This window comes from Phocoena sinus, chromosome 1 (assembly GCF_008692025.1).
Source record: "Phocoena sinus isolate mPhoSin1 chromosome 1, mPhoSin1.pri, whole genome shotgun sequence".
Lineage (NCBI taxonomy): Eukaryota > Metazoa > Chordata > Mammalia > Artiodactyla > Phocoenidae > Phocoena > Phocoena sinus.
In genome coordinates, this window is record NC_045763.1 from 147,493,214 (window position 1) to 147,514,482 (window position 21,269).

General features: G+C 42.7%; 1 protein-coding gene and 1 non-coding gene across 12 annotated transcripts in view; one reads left to right on the forward strand and one right to left on the reverse strand.

Annotated features, from left to right (window-relative positions):
- Window positions 1-21,269, reverse strand: part of HHAT (hedgehog acyltransferase) — a 361,867-nt gene that overhangs the window by 318,468 nt on the left and 22,130 nt on the right. For 10 of the 11 annotated variants that reach the window (XR_004347122.1, XR_004347123.1, XM_032614697.1 and 7 more), the window contains exon 3: window positions 15,893-15,960. Coding sequence is in view for 8 of the 11 variants with exons in the window: in XM_032614697.1 (XP_032470588.1) it covers window positions 15,893-15,960 (68 nt within the window). In the remaining 3 variants the exon portion in view is untranslated. Of the gene's footprint in view, window positions 1-15,881; window positions 15,963-21,269 lie in introns of those variants that run through there. The other variant, XM_032614741.1, reaches the window with a different exon arrangement.
- On the forward strand, window positions 5,669-5,784 carry LOC116745660. The gene has a single exon (XR_004347512.1). It is a non-coding gene; the product is annotated as a U5 spliceosomal RNA (small nuclear RNA).

The window sequence follows — 21,269 nt, forward strand, 5'->3', positions numbered from 1 at the left end:
AAATACTAGCAAACAGAATCCAACAGCACACTAAAAGGATCATACACCATTATCAAGTGGGATTTATCCCAACGATGCAAGGATTCTTCAATATATGCAAATCAATCAATGTGATACACCATATTAACAAACTGAAGAATAAAAACCATATGATCATCTCAATAGATGCAGAGAAAGCTTTTGACAAAATTCAACACTCATTTATGATAAAAACTCTCCAGAAAGTGGGCATAGACGGAAACTACCTCAACATAATAAAGTCCATATAGGACAAACCCACAGCAAACATCATTCTCAATGGTGAAAAACTGAAAGCATTTCCTCTAAGATCAGGAACAAGACAAGGATGTCCACTCTTACCACTATTATTCAACATAGTTTTGGAAGTCCTAGCCATGGCAATCAGAGAAGAAAAAGAAACAAAAGGAATACAAATTGGAAAAGAAGAAGTAAAACTGTCACTGTTTGCAGATGACATGATACTTTACATAGAGAATCCTAAAGATGCTACCAGAAAACTACTAGAGCTAATCAGTGAATTTGGTAAAGTTGCAGGATACAAAATTAATGCACAGAAATCTCTTTCATTCCTATACACTAATGATGAAAAATCTGACAGAGAAATTAAGGAAACACTCCCATTTATCACTGCAACAAAAAGAATAAAATACCTAAGAATAAACCTACCTAGGGAGACAAAAGATCTGTATGCAGAAAACTATAAGACACTGATGAAAGAAATTAAAGATGATACCAACAGATGGAGAGATATACCATGTTCTTGAATTGGAAGAATCAATATTGTGAAAATGACTATACTACCCAAAGCAATCTACAGATTCAATGCAATCCCTATCAAATTACCAATGGCATTTTTTACAGAACTAGAACAAAAAATCTTAAAATTTGTAGAGAGACACAAAAGACCCCGAACAGCCAAAGCAGTCTTGAGGGAACAAAATGGAGCTGGAGGAATCAGACTCCCTGACTTCAGACTATACTACAAAGCTATAGTAATCAAGACAATATGGTACTGGCACAAAAAGAGAAACATATATCAATGGAACAAGATAGAAAGCCCAGAAGTAAACTCACTCACCTATGGTCAACTAGTCTATGACAAAGGAGGCAAGGATATACAATGCAGAAAAGACAGTCTCTTCAATAAGTGGTGCTGGGGAAACTGGACAGCCACATGTAAAAGAATGAAATTAGAACACTCCCTAACACCATACATAAAAATAATCTCAAAATAGATTAGAGGGCTTCCCTGGTGGCGCAGTGGTTGAGAGTCCACCTGCCGATGCAGGGGACAGGGGTTCGCGCCCCGGTCCGGGAAGATCCCACATGCTGCGGAGCAGCTGGGCCCCTGAGCCATGGCCGCTGAGCCTGCGTGTCCGGAGTCTGTGCTCCACAGCGGGAGAGGCCATGACAGTGAGAGGCCCGCGTACCACAAAAAATAAATAAATAAATAAATAGATTAGAGACCTAAATGCAAGACCAGACACTATCAAACTCTTAGAGGAAAATATAGGAAGCACACTCTTTGACATAAATCACAGCAAGATCTTCTTTGATCCACCTCCTAGAGTAATGGAAATAAAAACAAAAATAAACAAATGGGACCTAATGAAACTTCAAAGCTTTTGCACAGCAAAGGAAACCATAAACAAGACGAAAAGACAACCCTCAGAATGGGAGAAAATATTTGCAAACCAATCAACGGACAAAGGATTAATCTCCAAAATATATAAACCGCTCATGCAGCTCAATATTAAAAAAACAAAAAACCCAATCCAAAAATGGGCAGAAGATCTAAATAGACATTTCTCCAAAGAAGACATACAGATGGTCAAGAAGCACATGAAAAGGTGCTCAACATCACTAACTGTTAGAGAAATGCAAATTAAAACTACATTGAGGTATCACCTCACACCAGTTAGAATGGGCTTCATCAGAAAATCTACAAACAACAAATGCTGGAGAGGGTGTGGAGAAAAGGGACCCCTCTTGCACTGTTGGTGGGAATGTAAATTGATACAGCCACTATGTAGAACAGTATGGTGGTTCCTTTAAAAACTAAAAATAGAGTTAACATATGATCCAACAATCCCACTACTGGGCATACACCCAGAGAAAACCAGAATTCAAAAAGACACATTGCACCCCAATGTTCATTGCAGCACTATTTACAATAGTCGGGTCATGGAAGCAACCTAAATGCCCATTGACAGACGAATGGATAAAGAAGATGTGGTACATATATACAATGGAGTATTACTCAGCCATAAAAAGGAACGAAATTGGGTCATTTGTGGAGACATGGATGGATCTAGAGACTGTCATACAGAGCGGAGTAAGTCAGAAAGAGAAAAACAAATATCATATATTAACGCATATATGTGGAACCTAGAAAAATGGTACATATGAACCAGCTTGCAAGGCAGAAATTGAGACACAGATGTAGGGAACAAACGTATGGACACCAAGTGGGGAAAGTGGCGGGGGCGGGGGGGTGGAGGGGGGGGTGATGAATTGGGCGATTGGGATTGACATGTATACACTGATGTGTATAAAATTGATGACTAATAAGAACCTGCTGTATTAAAAAAATAAATTAAATAATATTCAAAAAAATTTTAAAAATATATATGTATCACTTTAACCATCAAACAAATTGAATTCATGGTTTTAAAATCCCTAAAAAGAAATCTCCAGTCCCACATGGTTTCACTAAAGAATTCTACCTGACACCTAAAGAACCTCTCTGTAATAGGGGAGATACTGCCGAACTCATTTTCTAAGTCTAGTAATAAACACATGGAATCCGAAATTAAAGATACAAGACCATATATAATTAGTCAAAAATCAGACATAGACAGTACTCAGAGAGAAAGAGAGAACTACAGTCTAATATCGCTCCTGAACACAGACAAGAAAAATCTCAGCAGAATATCAGCAAGTGTAGTCCAGCTACATATATAAAAAAATTATACACCATGACCAAGTGGAGTTTATCCCAGGGATGCAAGGCTGGTTCAATACTCAAAAATCAATCAAAGTAATGCAACATATTAACATTTTCTTAATTAAAGAAGAAAAATAGCATCATCATACCAATTGATGCAGAAAAATCACCTAAAAAAATTCAATACTGATTCACAAAAATTCTCAGAAAACTAGGAATAGAGGGAAACTTTCCCCCCTTGATAAAGAACATCTACAGAAAAACCTACAGAAACATCATACTTAATGGTGAATGACTGATGTTAATGGTTAAGACTGGGAAAAAGCCAAGGATGTACACTCTCATAACTCTTATTCAACATAATACTAGAAGTCCTAGCCAGCACAATAAGAAAAGAAAAGAAGAGTCATAATAGATTGAAAAGGAAGACATGAAAATGTCCCGATTTGCAGGTGACATGATTGTTTACACAGAACAACTCAACAAGTCTGTCCAGAAAGAAAGGGAAAAAAAACTCTCCAATAAGGAATAAATGAGTTCAGAAAAGCCACAGGATATAAGATCAACATGTAAAAGCCAACTGTACTTCTATATACTAGCAATGAACATGTGGAAATTGAAATTTAAAATGTAAAACCATTTATAATCGCTCAAAAAATAAAATACTTAGGCATAAATGTAACAAAACATGTATAGAATTTGTCTCCTAAAAACTACAAAATACTAATGAAATAAATCCGAAAAGATGTAAATAAATCTAAAGACACACTGTGTTCATGGATTGGAAAATTCAACATAGTGAAGACATCAATTTTCCAAATTGATCTATAAATTTATCAGAATTGTACCAAAATCCCAGCAAAAAGTCTTGTAGATATAGAAGAGCTTATTCTAAAGCATATTTGGAAAGGCAAAGGAACTAAATGAGCTAAAACAATTTGGAAAAAAAGAATAAAGTTAATTACATTACTTGATTTTAAGACTCACCAGTAATCAAGAAAATGTGGCATTAGTGTAAAGACAGATACATATATCAATGGAACAGAAATGAAAACCCAGAAATAGAGCCACACAAGTTTGGCCAACTGATTTATGACAAAGGTGTGAAACAATTCAATAGAGGAAGACAGTCTTTTCAACAAAAGGTGCTGTAGCAATTGGACATCCATAAGCAAAAAAATAATAATAATAAATCTCTACCTAAATTAACACAAAAATTAACCCAAAAGAGATCACAGACTTAAAGGTAAAATGCAAAACTAGGAACCTTTGTGGGAAAAAAAAAAAATCTTTGGGTCATAAAACTAGGCCAAGAGTACTTAGACATGACACCAAAAGCACAGTTCTTAAGAGAAAAAAAAAATTAATAAACTGGATTTCTGTGAAAGACCCTACCAAGAGGATGAAAAGTCAAGCTACTGCCTGAGAAATAATATTTGCAAACCACCTACCTGACAAAGAACTAGTACCTAGACTATACAGAGAACTCTCTGAACTCAACAGTGAAAATAAGCCAAACAATCCAAGTGAAAATGGGCAAAAGATATGAACAGAATTTCACTAAAGAGTATATAGAGATGACAAATAAGTGCATGAAAATACGTTCAACATCTTTAACTATTAGGGAAACGCAAACTAAAACCATGATGAGATATCACGACCCACCTATCAGAAAAGCTGAAATTTAAAATGTTAATAAGGCCAGATGCTAGTAAGTGCGCAGAGAAACTGAGTATCTCATACATTTTTTTGGTGGGAATGTAAAATGGTAGAGCCATTTTGGAAAACAGTTCATACAGTTTTTCACAAAACCAAACATGTACTTATCATACAATCCAGCAATCAAACACCTGGGTATTTATCCCTGAGAAAATAAAACTTAAGTTCACACGAAAACCTGTACACAAATATTCACATCAGATTTATTTATAATAGCCAAAAACTGGAAACAACCGAAATGTCCTTCACGAGTCAAATGGTTAAACAAACTGTGGTCCATCCATATCATTAACTAATACCCTGCAAAGAAAAGGAATAAATTACTGATACACACAACTTGTATGAATCTCAAGGGCATTAAGCTGGGGGCGGGGGAGGGAGCCAGTCTCCAAAGGTTATAATACCATATGACTCCATTTATATAACATTCTCAAATGACAAAATCATGAGATGGAAAAACAAAACCGTGGCTTCCATGGGTTCGGGATGGCGAGAGCAGGATGGGTGTGACAAGAAAGAGGCAGAAAGGAAGTTCTTTCTGGTTCTGTATTTTAACTGTGTTGGTGGTTAATGAAAGGAAAGGAATAGAACCACACTCAAAAGTCCCAGTACACCACATACAAAAACTGCAGTTTCCATGGTTGAACCAGGATGGGGTTTAAAGCCCAGCCACGTAGACCTCTGCTTCGCCCCCCCTAATGGTGGTTCCTGAGGCATGCTAGGAATACTATGTTATTTGCAGAATCTCAAAGTTGATGAGTCAGACTTCTCATCTGCATACCCACAGTACCCTGTATAGAGTACAATCCTTTCAAGTTTAAAAGAATATTCCTTTCAACTCAACATTTCTAACTATGAGAAGTTTGCTTACAAAATCCCTTGTACAAACTTTAAGCAGGAAGTGCCCTTGGGGATAAAGAGCCACCATCAGTGAAGTAGGATCTGTGGTTACTGGAGAAATGAGCTTAGTAAACCAGCGTTATAGTCTGGTTTCTCTTCAGATAGAATAAATCTTTCGCCTTTTACTAAAGATTTCCGTGAAGAGAACTAAGTCTGAATGTTCCACAAACTTTTTGAGGCCTTGCTTTGGCAGGGCTAGTGTCTGATGTTGTAATAAAAGACATGATCTTTCTGAAATAACCCATCTTCTTGCTGTTTTCAACATGCCACTATTCCTCTTAACCTACAAAGTTTAGTATTATAAGAAGCTTATAGGCTAAGGTTTTATTGGTTTTCTACCTGAACTGTTCTGATTAACCTACACAGTTTTAGTATTATAAGTAAGAAGCTTATAAAGTTTTATTGGTTTTCTGCCTGAGCTGTTCTAGTAAAATGTCATAAATTTATGTCAGATGAATTTCCACTGATGAAGTGTTGACTTGCCAGTTGCCACTCACGTCAGAAACATTGACTAAAACAACTGAACCGTTCCCCTTCCCTCCCCTATATAATGAAGAATCTAAAATGTTGAAAACATATATCCTAAGTGATGGCCCTGAAGCCCCACTCAAAGGTCCTGTATTCAGTTCCAAGTCGTAAAGTATGTGGTGGTCTGACGCCAGATTGTCCAGAATCCCCAGTGCATGATGTCATAGCCATGAGAGGAACCTTAAATGCATGGTAGTGGTATCAGCTTCTAAAAGACAAAGAGCCTCCTGAAACTTCACCCAGCCCAGCAAACAGGCTGGTATGAACTGGTTTCTACTGCTTGCCTAATAAATGTTTATATGTGTGATCAAATTTAGCTGGAGAACTGCCTTCATACAACCCGCGAGCAAAATTATAATGGACTAACTAACCCTCACCAACGTGAACTTTTCAGCAGATACTGTGATCCTGCAAGTGGCTTCAGTCAGTTCCCCACACAAAGAAACCACCCTTCACATCTCCCACGGGCCCATGATCTCACTTTTATCCTGCAGCTGCTTCTAATTTCTTTTTAACAGAGACTTATCAACTGTCATGTCATGATTTTAAAAGGTAATAACCTTTTAAAGAATGGTGACAGGCACCACTTTTAGGGAATGTACTGGGAAAAGGAAGGGTTTCCCCTCCTCCCCACTCCCCCATGTCTCTCCCCAAATTTCAGCTCTAAGCCACTGCTGAACTCTGCTCCTTCTACTCTCAGAATCCTATCCGTTGGAGCACTTACATAGGATGTGTTGTGTAAACAACCCCCTCTACCCTGAGGGGCTGTTCTTGACAATAAAAGTGCCCAAATGCAGAGTCCACATTCCAGAAGGAATGAGTTAGCATCCGAAGGGTCCCAGTCAGAAATCCAGTTCCAGACATGGCTACAATTCAAATGATTTCAATATTGGTATTGAAAGCTGCACCTGAGAATTTATTGGCATTAAGGATGTTAGAAATAAGTAATGTACAAATGAAGGAAGTGGTGTTCAACATAGGCAGTGGGTTAGAAATTTTCTCAGCCTCCAATAACCTCAAAAGGGTGAGGCATCAGAATCCCTGGAGCAGGCACCCAGAGCTTCAGAGAAAACAGCCCTCCTTCTAGCACCCCCTGTGCTTCTATGTCCCTTTACTTCATAAGGTTCCATTCCTCCTGTCAGACTAGCAGGGTGTCTGCTCCAGCCCACAGAGTAGAACTGCCTCAGCCTCAGATGAATCCTTCCTGCAGGGTGCTTGTTGGAGAACCTAAAGACAGAGAACAGGTTCAGTGGCAGATTTTGTACCTGCCCCTGAAGAAATAAACAAGTGTTTGCACACATGGCAGAATTCAGATCTGAACTCTTTCCCTGTGACATACCACTTGGTAGTGAGGTTACAGGAAAGGAAGATATTTAACTCCTACCCACCTCCAACTACCAGAAGCTAATAAGAGTAAAACCAAAGAATATGACTTTTGTTCAACAATCAGACAGACTGGGGTCAGTTCAAAACACTATCCTGTTCAAGGCTCAGCTCAGATCCACCTCCTCTGGGGAGCCTTCCCTGGTCATTCCAAGGTTGGAAACTCACCTGGCAATTTTGGGCTATACCAACCAGGGACACTCATAAAAATGGAAACACTTTGTTCAATGTAATGCCGATTTTCAGGAAGGACACACAAACAGGGTCAGTTGTCCTGGCTGTGTACACCTGCTACCTCTTCAGCTTGACAGATGCTGCCGCCCTTAGTTAAATAACTAGAGCATCATCCCTATTAAAGCCACATGGCAGCCTGGCATTCTCAGATGGAGTATTAGCTTCTTGAGGAGAGAAGCTATGCTTCTTACTTCCCCTAACCCACAGCACCTATAGAAAAGCAGTTGATTAGCAAAGAATTACTTGTAAACTGACTGGCCTGTGGCTGAGAAATGTCTCACCACTCCAAACCTATATCATCACCTCAAGGTTTTACTAAGTAGTCACGGGGAACCTCTCTCTCTCTCAATCTGTTTCTTTTTCTCTCTTCTCTCCCTCCATACGTGTACGTGCACACATACACACACCTGATTTTTTAGTCCTGCAGGGCTAAACCCTTGGTTCTAACTTCACCTTATCTTCTCCCGGCTCCTTCAAGAAACTTTAAAACAAAATAAACAATATTTGGGAGGACTTCCCTGGTAGTGCAGTGGTTAAGAATATGCCTGCCAATGCAGGGGACACAGGTTCGATCCTTGGTCCAGGAAGGTCCCACATGCCACGGAGCAGCTAAGCCCGTGAGCCACAACTACTGAATCCTGCACGACTAGAGCCTGTACTCTGCAACAAGAGAAGCCACTGCAACGAGAAGCCCGTGCACCGCAACAAAGAGTAGCACCCGCTCGCCGCAACTAGAGAAAGCCCACGTGCAGCCACAAAGACCCAACGCAGACAAAAATCGATCAATCAATCATTAATTAATTTTTTTAAAAAAACAATATTTTGCATGAGTTAGTAGATATAAAAGAGAGAGGAGGGCCAAGCAGGGGCCTTAGTGATTGAGCTAATAAGCAAATTTGATGCTTATCCATCTGCATTACAGACCCTATTTTCACATAAGGCAGAGAGCTTCCCTTTCCTGTGCTCCCCAGGAAATCACGACTGCCTCGCTTTTCCCCCCGCCTAGTTGCAAATCTCCTACGTACCAGGAAGGACATCCAGCAGGGATGAGACTAGACAAGAGACAGCGTACTGGCAGGTTAAGAGCAGGAGTTCTTCATGTAAACAAGAAGGAATCAAGCCCAACGTGTGCGCAGGAATATTCCCTCCGTTACTAGTCTGCGGGCTTCTTGCTCTGACCATTTGGAGACTCCTCAGCCCACACCCTCTCTGCCTGGAGGGGCTGGCACAGGACACAAGAATCTACCTCTGCTGAGCAGCCCCTCTGTGAAGGGGCAAAGCTGCATCAAATCCAATCCTCTGTTAATAAGGACGGGCTGAAAATTCACACAAACAGCCACACGTTCACCTGTTCCCATCAGATGGAGGAAGGCAGACACGACCAGAACACCGGAATCATCTTGGAGGGGTTACGGCTTAATGAAAATGAGGTAAGGCCTACACTCTCTAAACCTGCCAGAGTTTAGACACGTGAAACAAAGCAAACATTGCCAGGGGGCCAATGATCCTTCACAGTAAGTGCCCAACCAGACAGCCATGTCCACCTTAACCCAACCGCCACTACTGAATGCCTGCTCCAGCGAGGCAGGGATGAAAGATCCTCTTACATCTAAAACAGGTAACTGCTCTATAACACAGGCTCGGGGAGGAGTCCTGGGAATGGAGCTCATAGGAGGGAGAAATCAATGCCAACAGGGGGAGGAGCCGGGGGGAGAGGCGTCAGGAAAGGTTCCACGTGGGCTGTTCCTTGAGCTGCAGGGAAGTGTGCCCAGTCTGCATGAGGATGACGGGGAGGAAACCTCAAGGCATCCTTGGGGAATGGCAGACGATCCTGTTATTTAGTAGCACATGGTTACTACATGGAGGTGAGGCTGCTAAAACGAGGTAGGGCCAGTGGACAAACGGGGCTGAATGTCAGCCACCGAGTCTGGACTTCATACTGTAAGAAATGGGGAGCCATGCATGGGTTTTGAGGAACGTTATGAGATATACATTCCAGGACATTAAGTCCAGGGATGCACGAACCTTGAGTGGGGGAGATCGGGAGAGGCGGGCAAAGTAGAGAAATGCCAAGGCTCCTCAAAGAGTCCTCAGAAGAAATGGCAATGGCCCCAACCCCTTCAGTAACCGTCCCTTGCCTTCTGAAAAAAGTCCAGGCTCCACCTATGGAACCCAATGGCCTTTATGATCCAGCCCCTGTCTATCCTGTATCATCTCTTGCTCTCACTCAACCTCCCAGCCAAACTGATGGACTCTCTCAAATCCAGTCCTTAGTCCTGCTGCTCCCTTCACCCATCCTTCCCCAGTACCTCAGCTCTAATTTCTGTGAGTCTGGGTTACAGGCACCTTCTGTTTCTGCATGCCCCGTAAATAGCTGCATCACTTACCTCACTGTCTCAGTATCAGTGTCCCCCGAATTCAGGGCCCAGTGAAGACAGAGCCTGGAAGGTCACAGCCCCCCAGCACCCAGCCTAGAAGCCTCTCACACAGCAGCCACTCAATGAATATTTGTTAAATGATTCAACATAGAGCTTGCTGAGGGTTTTTTTTTAAGTATCAAAATACAGAAGAATTTATAAATAAGTTGAATATTAAAATTTTTATAGGTAAAATCTGAGTAGCTAAAAATTTTATCTTTACTTTAGAAACGACCTCTTCTCTCTTAACATTCAAAGACATAAGTGATCAAGCTTCCCTTCCCTGATCTTATCTTCTCTTTCTAACCTTCTTGGCAGGCACTGAAAATTCCTCTCTGATTCTACTTCTGAAAGAACGTCTCATTCACAAGTGGGCCCCAATTTCAGAACTGTCACAGGAAGAGATGTCCTCAGGAAAGAAATGAGTAATTGATTACATGTAAAATTCTTCATAATGCATTAGGCTTTTGAGAGCTCCTTTCAGTAGCAATCCATTCCCTTCTAGATTTAAACGTTTCTCTGTAGAACATTATCTCCTTGCCAGACAGGGGGAATCAACAAATCTTAGCTCTAAAGCAAGGACGTCATCATCCATGGAAGGAAAAAATAATGACCACAGCAGCATGGACTGAGGATCCATTCTGTACCAACCACATACATGCTGGGTGTTTTATCATCATCTCTTTCTCCACAATAAGACCTCCCGTTCCCATATTCCAAAACATAAAACTAAGGCTCAAATGAGGTGAACGATTTTCCAAAATGGAGCAAACTGCATTTTGAACTCAAGTCCATCCAACTCCACACCTGTGCTCTTTCCGTTATAACAACTATCTTGAATCATAAATAAAAATAGGGGCTTCCCTCGTGGCGCAGTGGTTGTGAGTCCGCCTGCCGATGCAGGGGACACGGGTTCGTGCCCCGGTCCGGGAGGATCCCACATGCCGCGGAGCGGCTGGGCCCGTGAGCCATGGCCGCTGAGCCTGCGCGTCTGGAGCCTGTGCTCCGCAACGGGAGAGGCCACAATGGTGAGAGGCCCGTGTACCGCAAAAAAAAAAAAAAAAAAAAAAAGAAATAAAAGGAAAACAAATTCATGATAATACAACCCAACATGGAGCTTCATTCATGTCAGTTTGATTCAGAACCTACTATCTAGAAATATCAAGCAAGGAACATGGCCACTAAAAAGTTTCCTTCATGTTCTTGGGACATCTAGCAAGAACACTAGGCAAGACAAAAGGGAACCACCAAACACCGAGACAGATGGCCAGAACTGGAAAGGCATCGGGTTCGACCTGTCCGTGGCCACACACAGGTTCCCAGAGCAGGACTGCTCCAAGAGGCCACCGGAGCCCACGCGGGGAGGCACTTTCAAGCCTGGAAAAAGAGACATCACGAAACAGGATGCAAACGTCACAGCATACCTAACCCGAACACTCCTTGAGAGCTACACCTACGCAATCTCCCCCACCACAACTGGCGTCTCGGCAGAAACAAGCAGCTTTACACCAAAGGAATGATAAGACCCAAAGGTATTCCTGATTTGGGCTATAATCCTCCCTACCATCATCGGCAACCAGAGGACTGTGGTCAGACCCAGCAACCTTTCACTGTCCTAAGGGAAGCTTCCCCTTGAGTCACCATCACCCTGATACATTCGTCTCCTTTCCAACCACACTGAGCCCCTCTGGAAGAGCATCTTCTCTACAGATGACCTTGCCAAATCCCACCCATTCTGTGGAGCACAGCTGAAGGTCTGCCCCCAGAAGCAGTGTGGCATTGCTTGTGCCCACGGTGGTCTCTCCCTGCTCTGACTGTCAACACTGTCCCACTCGGCATTCACGTACATGCCAATCAAGGTGAACTTAGGACTGATGCATTTTACGCCAATGTTGCCACCTGGCACAGTGTTACTCACTCTTTCCTGCAGTTAAATTCAGCAAAATACTCACCTACTCTGTCCCAGGCACTGAAGATACAGGACTCATTAAATCCCAGCCCTGCCCCTGTGAGATTCACAGTCTGGCGGAGGATGGATACTACAAGATAACACTGTACAAATATATTTATCATAATAGGGTACAAGATCCAATCCAAAGCATGACTACACATCACCCTGTTCATCTCCTTCAGATCATTTAGCTCCATCTGTGGCTGTTAACGTTTATTCATTTACTTACTGTTGGTCTGTCCCCACTAGGAGACACTGGGACAGGAAGTGTGTCTGTCTGGTTCACTACTATGTCCCTAGCACTCCACATGGACTTGGGCACAGAAACACATGCGTTAAAAGCTGTATTTGTGGAAGGAGATAAAAAGAGAAGCAGAGAAGTGTCAGGAACTATGCGCATTAAAAAGTCCAAGTTAAAGGTCCACGCAATGCTTCCGTGACAGGAGACACCTGGGCTCAGATGTGAAGTGTGAGTGAGGACCAGATAGGGAGGAGGTGGAGCACAATCCAGAGGAGGAAACAGGACGAGCAAAGGTAAGAAATGGCCAAGTCAGCACGACAAAGCCCTTAAATATGACTGCAGGCCAGCTGTTCTCAAAGAGAGGCGGTTTTGTCCTTAGGGGGCATGTGGTGACTCCTGGAGACATTCGTGACTGTCATGACTTGGTGCTACTGGCATCTACGAGGTGGAGTCCAGGGATGCTGCTAAACACCCTACAATGTACAGAACAGGCCCCCAAACAAAGGAGGTCAGCAGTGCTGAGGTTTAGCGACATTTAAAGGATGGACTGGTCAGAGGACATAAAAGCTTCCTTCTAAAGTTCACGATTTCTACTCACGCCTAATTTCACCTTTTGATTAGAATTTAGACCAGAATAGCGTTTGCTTGCCACCTCCCATAACCTCCAAAGGAAATACTCAGAACCTATTAGGCTTCCGTTTTAGCTGAAATAAGACTTTCAGCAGACATCCATGAACCTCCTGTCACTACATATGGCCCCGGGTCTATTTTATGATCTTCACCAAGGACACAGAATCAATTTCCTTCATCTGTTGGCTATGCACCCTGGCTCATCATTTTCTCTCTAAATTCTAGGACTCCAAACTACTCATCCCCTATGCAGGGTAATGAGATACAGAAAGATGAGGACAAGAGGTGCTCAACACCATCAGATGAATGGATGGAACGATGGTCAGCAGGACAGAGGAACAGAGATTTTTCAGAATAGAAAAAGTCCTTGGAGCTTTTATCTGAGCCTTATGCACTGTTCCACAAAGGCAGGGTCGACCTAAAGGTTGACATCCACTGCCTGTGCCCATCACCACAGGGGGCTGTCATGGAGAATGCACAGAAGAGGTCATGTCCCCAGGATTCTGAAGACTTGGCAGGGAGTCAAGCAGCTGAACGTGATGGAGTGGTGGGAGCTGGGAAGTCAGCGAAGACAAAGCCCCTTTGTCTAGAAGTAGCAACACCCAGCAGGGCTGAGCGTGCAACAGTGAAATCCATGGGAGCTCCAAACCTGTCAGGGCCTGATCCTCGTTCAGCTTCTCATACTGCCTCACAGTTGCTTCTCTTCAGCGAAAAGTCTCTTAGTCTAAAATGAGTTTGCTTATTTTTGCCTCTGGCAAACATTTCAGTATTATCTGAAATGCCTGAATTATGACTCTAAAATTTTTTTTTAAATCACCATTTTTTTTCTGTTGTAAGAGATCCAATAGCAGTATATTTCTAAAGAGTAGATCCCAGACACTCACAAGGGCTATCTGCTGTTGTAACCAGAGCAGGACCCGGTGGGGCCTTCCCAGGACAAACCCCCCTGCCCACTGTCCTCCGCCTGTCTCGTCTGCAGAAAAACGTAATCAAAGAGTAAGTTTAATCAGAGAAGTGAGAAAATGCAAAAACAAAGGAAAAAGCCAAACAAGGCAAAACAATAATAGTTTAGCCATTAAACAAAGTCAAGGACCTTTAGTTTCTCCTCAGGGGCTATAGATATATCCTGAGCCATATCGTTTGAGCTCTTTTGCAGATACTGAGACCCCCACCAGGTGGAAGAAGTTAACTATATGCTGCCCACAAGCACGTAGACCCCAGACCAATCAGAACCAGAAGGTTGATGATGTTGACTCCTGGTTGCCTCACCACCAACCAAGAACGTCCACGAGCTGATCATGCACCTTGCAACCCTCTCCTCAACACATAGCCCCTTCCTCCTTTCCCTATATAATTTCTGAACAAAACTTGGGGAGTTGGTTCTTTGGGACATGAGTCCACCTTCTCGCCAGGATTGACAGCTACCTCAATAGAGCTACCTTTCCTTTTACCCAACACTTATCTCTCAGTAGTGGATTCCTGAGCGATGAGCAGCTAAACCTGAGTTCTGTAACACTGTGACAACTCAAATTCCACTGTGACATACAGCTTCCCAAATTTCCTCATCTCTGAAGTGGGCACAATACCACCCACATTACACGTCTTACTAATAATCCTAAAAAGGGCTTATTTAAATCAGAAACATTTGCAAATGGATTCGATGCACGAAAATTAAATTTATATCCAACTTTTCACGGAAATGTCTGGTGGGCAGAACAACTGGGAAGAGCATCATGCAGGGCAGGACATGCTTCCCAGCCCCAGACAAACATGAGCCATGTATTTAATACGGTGGCTCTGTACAGAGCCAGAGCTGGAAGAAAAGGGACAGGTTACCCTAGAAAATCAAATGGAAATGCAAGCCAGTTTTCTTCAATTCTAAGTAAGATCTGTAACTCTCAAAGTAGGAAGATATCAATACAGGCAGTACCCAGTTTGGAAACTCATTGTCTTCCAGAGTTCATTTGTAAGTCAGGTGCTCAGAACCTGGAGTGCAAGCGTCATTCTGTGCCCCAAGCCAACCAACAACAGCTGATTAAACTTACAATACACCTGGCACACTACACACTTAGAGCAAAAATAGTAAAAAGCAATGGTGTGATATCATTTTTTTAAACATATCCAAATGCCTGGAAAAACAAATACACAGCTCTTCACTAGGGTTGACCTGAACCCAAACAATGAGCTGAAGCTGGACGTCATGTGATCCAAGTCATTACTGAAATGGGGTCCTGGAAAACTGAAAGGGGAAGAATGGGAAAAACTCCAGACTCAAGAGGAAAGGGGTTCTGGTGGGACACAGAAAGTAGTCTAACATCTTGCAATCAAAAGAGGAGGGTCTGGTACCTACCCATGACATACTCTGAAGAACAGAAGTGCTAACCGTCACCACTAGGAGAGCAACAGCGGCCACCCTGCCAGCGATCTAAGCAGGCACAATGAGCTGCAGTGGAGGATAAATGGCCCACTGCCACCTGGAACCAGGGAGCAGAGGGGCGGGGGATTCCCAGCATGCTCTGCAGGGTGTGGACGGCCAGGGGCAGTAGAGGCAGGAAGGAAACAGTTCCATAGTTGCCATGAGTTGGTATAGGGAGTCCAGGAGCCACATTTGACTCCAATAGCTATGGCTAGGTCAGGAAGGAACTTCCTAAACTTTACAAAAGTGAAATCTGCATGAACCGATAAGGTTACTGATCCACATCTCTAGTATTTTGAGAGGGGAACATGGGATGAGATAAAGACAAAGCACGGGGAATGCCTTTCTCTACACGGCACACTTGCACCTTTTACAGCAGGAAAGGTACTTAATGTCCAGTCGTTGCTGAGTACTATGGCTGGGTCAACGCCAAATACAAAAGTGATGCAAAACACTGAAACCAGGTTTGAAAATTGAAAAGGTTTATCACTGACCCACTCTGTACCTTCTTTAATCCTCCAAATAAAGTGCCAGTGTCCAGGTCAAATTCTTGGTCCAGTTCCTCTTCATGTTCTGACAAGAAAAACAGTGTGCATTAGTCACGAATCCGTATGAAACTGGGCTTGGTTTAACAGGAGAGGTACCAAAGGAAACTGGAATACGTCCTGGAAAAGCTGCCCGTGGACTGAGCTACAGGCATGGAAAGATGTCACACTCCTTCATTTCTGCGACCTCAGTTCCTGGAAATACATGGTGGGGCTGATGGAAATGTCCCTTTAATTTGTCATAAGGGTCACAAAAGGAGAGGGATTAAGCGCAAAAGCTTCCAGCACAAGGAAGCACAGGAGGGATGAGGGCAAATGCCCCACTTGTACAGATGGTGAAAAAAATTTTTCAACAGACCATGCCACAAAATGATGGTGATCATAGCCCTGTGATATAAAGCTAACAAGATTATTGATGGAACTGTATAATGGTAATACATATGCTTACAAGTAAACAGTACAATTGGTTTAAAACAAAAAATATTTTAAAATCTTATTCAAATACTTCCTAAGGGTGAACAATAACCAGGCGCGGTGTGAAATAGTAGGAGTAACGCAGAACACGATTGGCAAGGCTTTTGCTCTCCTGGGACTTACTGTACACTGGATGAGAGAGACAAACAAATAGTAAGAAATTACAATGGTGCTGAAGAATGCCATGATATGGGAGGTAAGGAGTGCTATGGGGGCTGAGTCTGGGGTGTCTATTTGATGTCAATAGGCAGCTGGATGGGCATGGACGGAGCTCAAAACAGCGCCTCAGTTGGAGGTAAAGACTTAGCAGTCCCCAGTATAAGGGTAGCAATGAAGCCTCCAGAATGACTGAGATCACCCAAAAGGGCACAGACTGCATAGACAAGAAAAGAAAAATCCAGTGCTCATCGGACCAACAAACATACAAAAAACACAGAGGACCACAAAGGAGCTACCCAGAAAGATCAAAGGAAAACCAGGAGAGAGTGCGTCACTAAAACATAATCATGAAATGATGCTGGTTTCAGACTAGGATCAAAGGGCAGATTTACACACACTAGATGCAAACAGCAGCCCCAGCCTCAAACCCCAGGCAACACTGCTCCCAGGAAAAGCAGAAAAGGGAGGCTCATCGAGTACTGGGGCCCAGTGTGCCACAGGGCGCAACTCCAGGACGCATTCACACTGAATTCCTTAAGGTCCAGGAGGTGCTGTGGCTGTGTGTGATTGCCCTGGTCCTTTCTGTTACAGCTGCACACAGGCCACGTTGTGTGTGTGTGTGTGTGTGTGTGTGTGTGTGTGTGTGCGTGTCTGTGTGTGTGCGCTGTGCTGTACACAGACTCAAGTTCCAAGGGAACAACCCACAAACAAGCAGCAAGCTACTACAATCCAACAAAGTAACAGGTCTCTCTGAACGCTAACAAAAACAAGGGGGGAAACCTCTCTGCTTTCCTGCCTCCTCTGTTTTGGCTTCACTTTCCTACAAAGTGCAACCTCCAGAAACAGCAGAGTTATGCAGAATTGAAACAAAGCAAAAACTTGAGTGCTTCTTTTTTAAAAGGGTACATTCCAAAGCAGTGAAGTTTACAAGCTAAGCAGCTGACTCCCCCAAATTAGGACACATCTCCCTCTAGTGGGAAAAAGGAATCGTATGCAGACATGAGAATTAAGATGAAATCCTGTCTGGCGCTGTCCAGTTGAAATACTACCTGAGACACATTTATAATTTTAAAGTTTCTAGTAGCCACACTTTAAAAAAATAATTTTTCAAAGTGAAATTAATTTTAGAATATTTTATTTACCCTAATATGTCCAAACATTATTTCAACATGGAATCAATATTAAACAATTATTAATGAGTTATTTTACATTCCTTTTTCTTACTAATTCTTCAAAATTCCATGGACACATTATCCTTACAGCACATCTCAATTTGAAGTGGCCACATTCCAAGAGCTCATCAGCCACGTGCGGCTATAGCAATGGACAGTATGGTTCTACACCAAAACCCTCCCTCAGCTTTTGGAGAATTCCTACCAATCACCCTTCTCTGATTTCTTGACACAAACAAATGCTGTATGATGTACATTTAAATTACAACTTAGATCCTTTCATGATACTTCGGTGATCTCTGTCTTCAGACCGTCTTGAATTAGCTGAAGTGTATTGCTATAGGGTTTGGTAGAGTTCTACCAAAGTTTGGTTGAATTCTACCAAATTTGGTAGAATTTGGTAGAACGGAAGCTGAGAAACTGTAGCAGGAGATCTTTCCGTGAAGGGTGACGACCCTCAGAACTTCTCTGATTATCCTGCTTAGGTGAGGACCCCACACCCTCACCCTTTGGGCGAGAACGAGATTTCATCATAACTCACATTCCCTCAAGCAAGAGGACGCTGCAAATGGAGAGAAGCCTTCTCTACCTGAGCACTTTTCTCCGCACCACGCGGGCCTGACTGTGGGCAGAGCCAGCCCTTTCTTCTAGGTGCCCTGGTTCCACTTCCCCAAATTCAGCGCTCCACAAAACTGCCTGAGAGCAGAGAAATTAAGCAGTTTCTGCTGAAGAGCCCTCAATACTACGTCAGCTGTTGATTCTTCCCCTGCCCTCCACCACCAGCCACCACCCAACAATGGGATACATCAAAGCCCCATTCCACCTGCTGAGTGAGAGGGTTTGCATTTCGCCAATGAGCTGTGGTGGTAAACCGTTCACTTAAAGCCTCTAACCTACCTACCCTCTCACCCTCAACAGTTTGATGGGAAATCAATTCTGGTGTGGGGTAGGGGTAATTAGAGGGAAGGGGAGGGAAACACACACACAAACACACACACACACACACACACACACACACACACCCTCGTCTGATACAAGCCGCTGTCGGGTACATGCACACCCAACCGTGGCCCAACTGTCCTGCTGTTTCTATGCATTTGAAAAATTCCAATCAGCTCCTATGGATTCTTTATTTCTCTAGGAAGCCGGAGGATATAGCAGACCGTGGTAGTAAATGAGAGTGGGGGAAGGGAGCCGAAAAGATGGGCTTCTAAAGATAAGAGAATTTAATAGTAAGCAACTCTCAAATATGCACAGGTACGTGATCATACACAAGAGGGTAGAAAAGGTGCTGGTTTTTCCATGAGATTCTTGAAGTACGTGGGCTCCTTCTCTCTTCTCTTCCAGTTCCCACTCAGGGAATAATAAAGTGGTTTAGAAATAGCCCAAGCAAAAACAAATCATATATGTAAATAGGATGCAAAGCGATATACACATAAATGACCTTCAAATCTCCCTGAAAGAGCTGCTCATCTGCGACTCCTTAGGAATTCTGGGGTCTATCAAGGCAGGCCACCAGGCACACAGTTTGCATGGGAATCCTTAGGGCTTCCTGGAGAGCCAGAAGCCCCAGACTAAGATGGAAATGCTCCAGTAAAGAAAAAGCCATAAGCTTTAACGCAACACAGAGCAAAGGCTGGGGGAGCAGGGGGCCTGAGGGGTGAGGCGCTGTAGAGTCTAACACTGAGGGTTGCCTTCAAATGCCCCCCAGCCCAGGGCCCGGTCCCGAGTCATTGTGAGAGGTTAATCACAGGCTTTAAGAAAGCAGACTCTCTGGAAGCCAACAAGCCCCTCCCTTGAGGATCAGTGTCAATCTAGGAAGAAAACACCAGTGCAAGCCTGAGAGGAAGGGGTGGGCCAGGAGACTTGGAATTCCAATAGGAAGGCAGCGACTTGACGGTTTCCTATGACCCTGGCCATAGGTAACATGGAAAAAAAAAGATCAAATGTAACACGAAGCCCTGCCAAATAGAACACTCGGAGTCTTAGCTGCACCACAGCACAATTAATGCTGGCTATCTAGACAGGCTGTCCAGACCTTGCCCCCTGCACTTGGGTCCTTTCACAAAGCTGTATTAACTGAAGGGCCCCTAGTGGTTCTGTCCACGGGCAGCCAGCTCACCTGGTTCCAAGGGCATAGGCCACCTGTACAAACACAGGACTGGTAGCCTTTGTTTCCCTGCCCTGAACTGGGGCCACCAGATAAGTAACCAGCCGTCTTGCAACCAAACTCCTAATCACAGAAGCAAGTGGGAAAAATTACCTCCAGATTGACAAAGCCTGTCCGCTATGACAGGTTAGTATGTTGCATGAACGACATAAAAGAATTAATCCATAAATGAGCTGCTATATCCTTTTCTCATAAGCTGGGATTAGTGACAAGTGATAAGAAAAGGCATGTAAAGGAACAAACAAAAGATGAATATGCTCAACTATATTTGCATCCCACTTTAAGAACACCTACTATAAAAAAAGAAAGAAAAAAGAAACTGGAGGCGGCAATTCAAATGATTTGCTCCGTATCTGCTTAAATATCAGGGCTCTCTGGTGTCACAGAGTTTACTTAGAGAAACATTAACTGCTTGTCACTGAAGATTAAAGAAATGAAAATAAAATACCTGTGAAATAAAAACTCAAATCAATGGAAAGCACAGTTCCTTTTATAAAAGTGTCTCTAACTGCAAATTTTCAGGAAGATAGCTACTCCATGAAAGGTGAGCCTGGGCTCTGTAAAGCCAAAAAGATCTAGGGTGGCTGCTGTTCATCAGAAAGTAATCACAGCGAACAGAAAAATGGGAGAATTTATAAATAAATCCAAGAGCGTGTTCTTCGAAAAAGAGAATCAACCTACCAAATAGACAAAACCTTTTTAAATTTCCTAAAACAAGGGACACACGTAGAATTCAAAACATTTTAAGAATATGACACACAACCGTACATTAATACATCTGAAAATTTCAATGAAATCGAAAAATATAAATTACTCACGCTGACTTAAGAAGAAAAGCTACGTATACCAATAATCCCGAAAGATACTGAAGAGTTTTCGATAGGTCTACTTCCAAAGAGACTCTGTGGCTAGACAAACTTACAAGCGAATGATATCAAACTTTGATGCCGACACTTTGTATACTACTTAAACAGTTCCATAATATTGGCGGAGTCAGTGGGGGAGCTTCCCCATTCATTTCAAAAACTTAACAGAATGCTGATACTAAAACCTGAGGATGAAACAATAAAACTATAGGCCAGTTAATCTCACTTAGAAATTATTAATATTTTTTTAAACACAGAAACAAGCAGTGTATTTAAAAATAGCATAGTCACAGTAGGTTTGTTGTAGGAAACCATATGAACTATATTGGAAATATGATTACAATATCAATAGGTTGAGAAAGGAAAACTATGTAATCATCTGAATAGATACTTTTAAAAATGGATAAAATTCAACTAAAATTAAATTTTAGTAAAAGGGAGCTAGACATATTCCTTAACATGTTTTTTTTCCAAAGAAAAGCTTATTCAGCGTTTC